We start from the raw sequence: 10,396 nt of genomic DNA on the forward strand, positions 1-10,396 counted from the left end.
AAGTTTCATTAGGTCCCATTTGTTTATTTTTGTTTTTATTTCCATTACTCTAGGAGGTGGATCAAAAAAGATCTTGCAGTGATTTATTTCAAACAGTGTTCGGCCTATGTTTTCCTCTAACAGTTTTATAGTGTCCAGTCTTACATTTAGGTCTTGAATCCATTTAGAGTTTATTTTTGTGTATGGTGTTAGGAAGTGTTCTAATTTCATTCTTTTACATGTAGCTGTCCAGTTTTCCCAGCACCACTTATTGAAGAGAATGTCTTTTCTCCATTGTATATCCTTGCCTCCTTTGTCATAGATTAGTTGACAATAGGTGCGTGGGTTTATCTCTGGGCTTTCTATCCTGTTCCATTGATCTATACTTCTGTTTTTGTGCCAGTACCATATTGTCTTGATTACTGTAGCTTTGTAGTATAGTCTGAAGTGAGGGAGTCTGATTCCTCCAGCTCCACTTTTTTCCCTCAAGACTGCTTTGGCATCTTTTGTGTCTCCATACAGATTTTAAGATTTTTTTGTTCTAGTTCTGTAAAAAATGCCACTGGTAATTTTATAGGGATTGCATTGAATCTGTAGATTGCTTTGGGTAGTATAGTCCAATATTTTCACAATATGGATTATTCCAATCCAAGAACATGGTATATCTCTCCATCTGTTTGTGTCATCTTTGATTACTTTCATCAGTGTCATATAGTTTTCTGAGTACAGGTCTTTTACCTCCTTAGGTAGGTTTATTCCTAGGCATTTTATTCTTTTTGATGCAATGGTGAATGGGATTGTTTCCTTAATTTCTCTTTCTGATCTTTCATTGTTAGTGTCTAGGAATGCCAGGGATTTCTGTGCATTAATTTTGTATCCTGCAACTTTACCAGATTCATTGATTAGCTCTAGTAGTTTTCTGGTGGTACCTTTAGGATTTTCTATGTATAGTATCATGTAACCGGCAAACAGTGACAGTTTTACTTCTTCTTTTCCAATTTGTATTCCTTTTATTTCTTTTTCTTCTCTGATTGCTGTGGCTAGGACTTCCAAAACTATGTTGAATAATAGTGAACCCGTGTCCCCTGCATCGGCAGGCGGACTCTCAACCACTGCGCCACCAGGGAAGCCCTGGGTGTTGAATTTTGTCAAAAGCTTTTTCTGCATCTATTGAGATGATCATATGGATTTTATTCTTCAATTTGTTAATATGGTGTATCACATTGATTGATTTGCATATATTGAAGAATCCTTGCATCCCTGGGGTAAATCCCACTTGATCATGGTGTATGATCCTTTTAATGTGTTGTTGGATTTTGTTGAGGATTTTTGCATCTATAGTCATCAGTGATATTGGTCTATAATTTTCTTTTTTTGTAGTATTTTTGTCTGGCTTTGGTATCAGGGAGATGGTGGCCTCACAGAATGAGTTTGGGAGTGTTCCTTCCTCTGCAGTTTTTTGGAAGAGTTTGAGAAGGGTGGGTGTTAGCTCTTCTCTAAATGTTTGATAGAATTCACCTGTGAAGCCATCTGGTCCAGGACTTTTGTTTGTGAGAAGATTTTAAATCACAGTTTCAATTTCATTACTTGTGATTGTTTCGTTCATATTTTCTATTTCTTCCTGGTTCAGACTTGGAAGGTTACACATTTCAAAGAATTTGTCCATTTCTTCAATGTTGTCCATTTTATTGGCATATAGTTGCTTGTAGTAGTCTCTTAGGATGCTTTGTATTTCTGCAGTGTCCATTGTAACTTCTCCTTTTTCATTTCTAATTTTATTGATTTGGGTCCTCTCCCTCTTTTTCTTGATGAGTCTGGATAAAGGTTTATCAATTATTTCTTCTGCTAACTTTGGGTTTTGTTTGCTCTTCATTCTCTAGTTCCTTTAGGTGTAAGGTTAGATTGTTTATTTGAGATTTTTCTTGTTTCTTGAGGTAGGCTTGTATTGCTAAAAACTTCCCTCTTAGAACTGCTTTTGCTGTATCCTGTAGGTTTTGGATCATTGTGTTTTCATTGTCATTTGTCTCTAGGTATTCTTTGATTTCCTCTTTGATTTCTTCAATGATCTCTTGGTTATTTAGTAACGTATTGTTTAGCCTCCATGTGTTTGTGTTTTTTATGTTATTTTCCCTGTAACTGATTTCTAATTTCATAGCGTTGTGCTCAGAAAAGGTGCTTGATATGATTTCGATTTTCTTAAATTTACCGAGGCTTGATTTGTGACTCAAGATGGGATCTATCCTGGAGAATGTTCCGTGTGCCCTTGAGAAGAAAGTGTAATCTGCTGGTTTTGGATAGAAAAAGTCTATTTTATCTGATATGAGTATTGCTACTCCAGCTTTCTTTTGATTTCCATTTGCATGGAATATCTTTTTCCATCCCCTCACTTTCAGTCTGTATGTATCCCTAGGTCTGAAGTGGGTCTCTTGTAGACAGCATATATATGGGTCTTGTTTTTGTACCCATTCAGCGAGCCTGGCCTGTGTCTTTTGGTTGGAGCATTTAATAGATTCACGTTTAAGGTAATTATCGATATGTATGTTCCTAATACCATTTTCTTAATTGTTATGGGTTTTTTTTGTAGGTCCTTTTCTTCTCTTATGTTTCCCACTTAGAGAAGTTCCTTTAGCATTTGTTGTAGAGCTGGTTTGGTGGTGCTGAATTCTCTTCGCTTTTGCTTGTTTGTAAAGCTTTTGATTTCTCCCTCAAATCTGAATGAGATCCTTGTCGGGTATAGTAATCTTGGTTTTAGGTTCTTCCCTTTCATCACTTTAAATATATCGTGCCACTCCCTTCTGGCTTGTAGAGTTTCTGCTGAGAAATCAGCTGTCAACCTTATGGAAGTTCCCTTGTATGTTATTTGTCGTTTTTCCCTTGTTGCTTTCAAGAATTTTTCTTTGTCTTTAATTTTTGTCAATTTGATTACTATGTGCCTTGGTGTGTTTCTCCTTGGGTTTATCCTGCCTGGGACTCTCTGTGTTTCGTGGAGTTGGGTAGCTATTTCCTTTCCCATGTTAGGGAAGTTTTCAACTATAATCTCTTCAAATATTTTCTTGGGTCCTTTCTCCTCTCTTCTCCTTCTGGCACCCCTATAATGTGAATGTTGTTTCATTTAATGTTGTCCCAGAGGTCTCTCAGGCTGTCTTCATTTCTTTTCATTCTTTTTTCTTTATTCTGTTCCATGGCAGTGAATTCCACCATTCTGTCTTCCAGGTCACTTATCCATTCTTCTGCCTCAGTTATTCTGCTATTGATTCCTTCTAGTGTATTTTTTTGTTTGTTTTTGTTTGTTTGTTTGTTTTTTGTGTTACACGGGCCTCTCACTGTTGTGGCCTCTCCTGTTGTGGAGCACAGGCTCCGGACACGCAGGCTCATGCATGGCTCATGAGCCCAGCTGCTCCGCGGCACATGGGATCCTCCCGGACCGGGGCACGAACCTGCGTCCCCTGCATCGGCAGGCGTACTCTCAACCACTGCGCCACCAGGGAAGCCCCCTTCTAGTGTATTTTTCATTTCAGTTATTGATGGAAGGTTGCCTATCTCCACTTCATTTAGTTGTTTTTCTGGGGTTTTATCTTGTTCCTTCATCTGGTATAAAGTCCTCTGCCTTTTCATTTTGTCTGTCTTTCTGTGAATGTGGTTTTCCTTCCACAGGCTGGAGAATTGTAGTTCTTCTTGCTTCTCAAGCATACTATTCTTCTTATTGTTTATAAGGTTAAATATTGGGTAAAAGGGTTTGTTTGGGAGCTGACTATACAAAGTGGACTCTGACATTGCTTACCAGGGCCCCTATTTTTCTAACCTGTCCCCTGTGCTGCAAGGTTGGAAGTCTGAAAACATTTCCCAAACTCCCTTGACAGCAGAGTTCCAGTTTGTATTCTGCAAATGAAAGGCAGCTGCACACAGTTTGGAACGCATGGGGGAAAGCACAGGAAAAGCCACTGTTCTCCTCTAGCACTACTGGAAGCAGATATGGGAGGGGGTCCCTGGAGAAAGAACCAGGCATGGCTTTCTTGACAGAAGCCATTTTTGGTCTAATCCATTTTGTGATCTAAGCCTGGCCACGATGCTTGCCCTTGAACAGGTCTCAGTAATTAATGATCTTAAGGGAAGTGAGGGAATGTAAGAACAAAGGAAAAGCAGTCAAGAAACAATAGTTCAGCGATAAATCTAGTCCTAGTTCCTCCTCAAGGGATATACATATCAAAGACAAGATACATGTCTTTGAGTTCTGCAGGAAGTAAGACCCCCACCTAGGTGGAGGACAGAATGATGATGTTGACCCTCATGACTTCAATCAACTAAAGCTTGGACTCTATGGACCTTTGCCCAAATTCTATGCTGAATTCTCCTCTGCTCAACCTCCTTCATGAATATGCATGTACCCTTAGCTTAAAACTTCCCCAATTTTGCTGTTCAAGGAGACACTGCTTTGGGAGAGAGCCCTGGTGTTCTTACTTGCTGCAAGTAACAAATCCTTTCTTCTCCTGTTCTTTGGCTTGGCTGTATCTTTTGGCTCAACACCTACCAGAAGGCAAATCCAGTATCCGGGTAACACTACCAGGTAGATGAATGGGAAGACAGCAGATGAGACTTTTGTAAGGGCTTCAGGGAGAGTTCCTGCAAATCTCCCACTTTGGTGCTGCAGGAGTTGGTTTCCCTGTGATTTCTGAACTTCTGGATTTATTAAAAGCTGGCAACCTTCTACTCACCCCTACCTCTCCCTTCCAACAGTTCTGTAAGCATGTTATTCCCTGTGTTAAATTCCTTCTTGCTTGCAATACCTAGAGTAGATTCTGCTTTCCTGACTGAATCCTGACTAAACTTAATGGGTAAAGTACTAGGCATTCAATAATTATTAGCTCTTATTAGCTATCAATTACATCTAAAGGAATAGGGAAACTGAGAAGCACACCTATTTGCTTTCTTACCTCATCAGATTTTCTTTTTTCATTTTCCAGTTGTTTAAGTTGGGCCTCTTGTTGCTGAATTCTGCATTGTTGCTGAGAACTGGTCATTTCCAGTTGATTCTCTTTATCCTTTAAGATTTTCACTTGCTTTTGTAGCTCATTCATATTCTGATCTAGGAGTTTCCTGAGGGCAATTAATGTACATTAAACCACACTGTGAATTGCAAAGCTCTGCAAAAGAAACTCTTCGACCTAAAATTATTACACTGGGCACAGGGGATTTTTTTTGGTTCACTGAGGTAAGGTAGGTGTCCATAAGATAAAGGGACCAACATCAAAGGAAACTCGTTTGTGACAGAAGCTTTTCTTAGTTTTCTCTCTCACTCCTGAAAACCACCCTATGAAGAAGAAATAATTTTTCTTATTTACCAGAGGAAGCTGTGGCACAGAGAGGTTTAATTAACTTGCTCCAGGTCACATGGCTAGGAAAAGTTGGAGGTAGGGCTGTAATTCTTTATTCTTTATTCTTTCTTTTTATTTTTTTTTGGCCATGCCCAGGGCTCAAACCCATGCCCCCTGCAGTGGAAGCTAGGAGTCTTAACCACTGGACCCTCAGGGAAGTCCCCGTGATTCTACATTCTTTGTACTTGTTCTCAGGGCTTTACAAGTTGAATCCCATCATCTTCTTGCTTTAATATAGGGTTGTTAGTTACAAACACTATTGATACTAATGCACACGTGTTAACACTGCTGTAGCATTCTCCTTTACTCTTAAGATAAAGTAAAAATTCTTTTTTTTTGACTTTGGGATCTTAGTTCCCCGACCAGGGACTGAACCCACCTGGGCTCTCAGCAGTGGGGGAATTCCTCTAATATGGTTTGTTAGCCAGCTTACCTTTCTAGCCTCATTTTCTTGCCACTTCCTCTACCCTCAAACATTTTGTTCCAGGCAAAATGCACTTTTTCACTTCCTGAAACAAGTCATTCTCCACACTTATTCCTCCCCTGCAACTCCAACCTTTTCCCTATCCTCCTCTTCCAGGCCTTCCTTTGCCTGATATTTTCCACTTAGCTTTCCCATAACAACTACTTGACTCTCAGCTTAAATAGCTTTCTTTGAGGAAGGCTTTCTCGAGCTTCCTAGACCACATTAGGTGTCCCTGCTATGTGTTATCTGAGCATCCTAAACCTCCCTTAGTATAACACTTCTCATACTTCGTTATAGTTACAAAGTCTTATGTGTCAGGATATTAATTATAAAATTATTTTAGGGACTTCCCTGGTGGCACAGTGGTTAAGTCTCATGCTCCCAATGCAGGGGGCCTGGGTTTGATCCATGGTCAGGGAACTAGATCCCACATGCATGCTGCAACTAAGAGTTTGCATGCCACAACTAAGAAGCCGGCAAGCTGCAACTAAGGAGCCTGCCTGCTGCAACTGAGACCCAGCGCAACCAAATAAATAAATAAATAAAATATTTTAAAAAATTATTTTATAACAGCAAAAAGTCTAAAAAATATTTTATATAAATTATGATATATCTATGTAACAAAATGCTATACAACTGTTTAAAATATTATGAAACTATAAATCCATAACAGAAAGGTGGAAAATCACAAAATATTTGGAGATTAAACAAACATACTTCTATCTAAACAATACATGTGTCAAAGACAAATCTTAAAATTATTTTAAACTACGTGTATTTTACATGAAAATGAAAACACAACTTACAAAATTTGTGGGATGTGGCAAAAGCAGTGCTTGGAGAGAAACTTATAGCATTAAATGCAAATATTATAAAAGAAGAAAGATTGAAAATCAATAAGCTTCTACTTTAGGAAACTAGAGAAAGAAGACTAATATAAGCCTAAATAAAGCAGAAGAAAAGACATAATAAAGATTAGAGGAGAAATCAATAAAACTGAAAACAGGAAAACAGTAGAGAAAAACCATAAAACCAAAGCTGGTTCTTTGAAAAACTCAATAAAATTGATAAACCTCTAGCCAGGCTAGAGAAGACACAAATTACTAATATCAGAAATGAAAGCAGGATCATCATCATCACTACTGATCCTATGGACATTAAAAGGACAACAGAGGGATAGTATGAACAACTCTATGCCCACAAATTGGATAACAGATAAAATGGACCAATTCCTTGAAAGACGCAATCTACTAAAATTTACACAAGGAGAAATAGATAATCTGAACTGGCCTATATCTATTATAGAAATTGAATCAATACTTAATAGCCTTCCAAAAAATAAAGCACTAGGCCCAGATGGTGAATTCTACCAAATATTTAAGGAAGAAATGATACCAATTCTCTACAATCTCTTCCAGAAAAATTGAAGAAGAGGGGACCCTTCCTAACTAATTCTATGAGGCCGGCATACCCTAAGAGCAAAACCAGATAAAGACACAAGAAAGGAAAACTATAGACCAATCTCACCCATGAACAAGTCCAAACTCCATAATGTGGCTAGTTAGGCTCAGCATGACCAAGCGTACCTTATCTTTCTAGCCTTTTTTTTTTTTTTTGCCACTTCCCTTATCCCCAAACATTTTTTTTCTAGCCAAAATGAATATTCCACTTCGCTGAAGAGAAGAAGATGATGATTTTGACAACAATAACATCGAATATAGAAATAACAACAATAATAACACCTTGGTAGTAGTGGCTTTGTAAAATGTGTCAACTTGGCTAGGAATTCCTTCCATGTATGTTTCTGGTTAGAGTGGGCTACAAAAGATCTATTTGCGCAAGATTTGGAGGGTGGAAGTGAAGCATTTTCACACTTGGAAAGTCAGAGCAGGTGCTTTTGCAGCTCATACTGTTGATGCTTATCTGCTGCTCACCGTGGCGTGAGGTGACAGCTGGGTCTGCAACTGCTCCACCTTCCCTCTTATCCTCCTTCATCTTCTCCATCTCCTGGGCCAGGTGTCTTTTTAGCTCTTTGATGAGGGGGACCAGCTTCTCCCTACTTTATCAAGGTTGGAGGAAGTGAAACTGACCTGGGTTCTAGGCCAGACTCTGCAGTTCAGCTTGAGCTCATGGGTTCCAGCTCTCCCTCACTTTATATCCATTTTCACTTCCTGACTGGTTGCCCTGCGGACTTCGAGTTCCAGAATAAGAAACAAAGATGACAGCCTTACAGACTGTGTAACCTGTTCCCACAACTGTATAAGACAAGCTCTCTGTAACAAATCTCTTATTATTGATAAATATATATTCCTCCTACTGGTTTTACTTCTTTGTTTGAACACTGACTGATACAAGTGCTTAGTATGTGCCAGACACTGATACAAGCCAACTGCTATAACTCATCCAATCCACACACTGATGCTATGAGGTAGGCGTGGACAGGCACAGAGGATAAGAACTTGCCCAAGGTGATGCAGCGACTAAGTGGCTAATAAGATGTCCATGTTATATTGTTAGGTTAAAAATGCAAATTCCAAAGCAATAGAGTAAAATGATTCAACTTAAAAGAAAATAAAACTAGAATAAAAAATATATGCATAGGGCTTCCCTGGTGGCGCAGTGGTTGCGCGTCCGCCTGCCGATGCAGGGGAACTGGGTTCGCGCCCCGGTCTGGGAGGATCCCACATGCCGCGGAGCGGCTGGGCCCGTGAGCCATGGCCGCTGAGCCTGCGCGTCCGGAGCCTGTGCTCCGCGACGGGAGAGGCCACAACAGAGGGAGGCCTGCATACCACAAAAAAAAAAAAAAAAATATATATATATATATATATGCATAAACATAGCAAAAAATATGAGAAATACATAGCAACAACTTAAAGTGGTTATTGCTGAAGGGTAAAACTCTGAAGAACGTATGCCTTTTATCTTATATAGCTCTTCAATATTTCAAATTTTATTATAGGCAGTTATATTATAATTATACTTGCTGGAATTTACCCCAAGGAAATAAAGGATATGCATAAAAATTTGTCTAGGATGTATATATTACGTTATTCTTTCCTATAGCAAGAAACTGGGAAAAACATAGATGTCCAACAATAAAGGACTGAGTAAATAAATTATGGCATGTTATTAAAATAATGTTCTAGAAGAAGATTTAATGGCAGGTAAACAGATTATACTATTTTAAGTGAAAATAGTACGTTACAAAATAAATATCTAAATTGGGGTTGCTTTCCTCAGGTTACAAAACAATGTGTACTAGATAGTCTCCTTTGTTGTGGAAAATAACTTCCCTCCATATTTCATTTTCCTATACTTAGTTCACATATTTCTTCTACATATTTCTTTTTTTTCTTATTAGTTATCCATTTTATACATATTAGCGTATATATGTCAATCCCAATCTCCCAATTTATCACACCACCACTTCCCACCACTTTCCCCCCTTGGTGTCCATATGTTTGTTCTCTACATCTGTGTCTCTATTTCTGCCCTGCAAACTGGTCCATCTGTACCATTTTTCTAGGTTCCACATATATGCGTTAATATACAGTATTTGTTTTTCTCTTTCTGACTTACTTCACTCTGTATGACAGTCTCTAGATCCAACCACATCTCTACAAATGACCGAATTTCGTTCCTTGTTATGGCTGAGTAATATTCCATTGTATATATGTACCACATCTTTATCCATTCATCTGTCGATGGGTATTTAGGGTGCATCCCTGACCTGGCTATTGTAAATAGTGGTGCAATGAACATTGGGGTGCATGTGTCTTTTTGAATTATGGTTTTTTCTGGGTATATGCCCAGTAGTGGGATTGCTGAGTCATATGGTAATTCTATTTTTAGTTTTTTAAGGAACCTCCACACTGTTCTCCATAGTGGCTGTATCAATTTACATTCCCACCAACCGTGCAAGAGGGTTCCCTTTTCTCCGCACCCTCTCCAGCATCTGTTGTCTGTAGATTTTCTGATGATTCCCATTCTAACTGGTGTGAGGTGATACCTCATTGTAGTTTTGATTTGCATTTCTCTAATAATTAGTGATGTTGAGCAGCTTTTAATGTGCTCCTTGGCCATCTGTATGTCTTTTTTTGGAGAAATGTCTACTTAGTTCTTCTGCCCATTTTTTGATTGGGTTGTTTGTTTTTTTAATACTGAGCTGCATGAGTTGTTTATATATTTTGGTGATTAATCCTTTCTCCGTTGATTAGTTTGCAAATATTTTCTACCATTCAGAGGGTTGTCTTTTCATCTTGTTTGTAGTTTCCTTTGCTTTGCAAAAGCTTCAAAGTTTCATTAGGTCCCATTTGTTTATTTTGTTTTTATTTCCCTTTCTTTAGGAGGTAGATCAAAAAAGTTCTTGCTGTGTTTTATGTTGAAGAGATTTCTTCCTATGTTTTCCTCTAAGAGTTTTATAGTGTCTGGTCTTGCATTTAGGTCTCCAATCCATTTTGAGTTTACTTTTGTGTATGGTGTTAGGGAGTGTTCTAATTTCATTCTTTTACATGTAGCTGTCCAGTTTTCCCAGCACCACTTATTGAAGAGACTGTCTTTTCTCCATTGTATATCCTTG

The 10,396-nt window shown here is 38.5% G+C and overlaps 1 protein-coding gene across 1 annotated transcript in view; it reads right to left on the reverse strand.

Moving 5' to 3' along the window:
• The window catches only part of CCDC30 (coiled-coil domain containing 30), a 168,196-nt gene that overhangs the window by 28,940 nt on the left and 128,860 nt on the right, over positions 1-10,396 (reverse strand). Inside the window, exon 18 of the mRNA XM_055082633.1 lies at positions 4,911-5,073. Within this exon, the coding sequence (XP_054938608.1) occupies positions 4,911-5,073 (163 nt within the window). The remainder of the gene's footprint in view (positions 1-4,910; positions 5,074-10,396) is intronic.

The sequence above is a fragment of the Physeter macrocephalus genome, chromosome 3 (assembly GCF_002837175.3).
Source record: "Physeter macrocephalus isolate SW-GA chromosome 3, ASM283717v5, whole genome shotgun sequence".
In the NCBI taxonomy this organism is placed as follows: Eukaryota; Metazoa; Chordata; class Mammalia; order Artiodactyla; family Physeteridae; genus Physeter; species Physeter macrocephalus.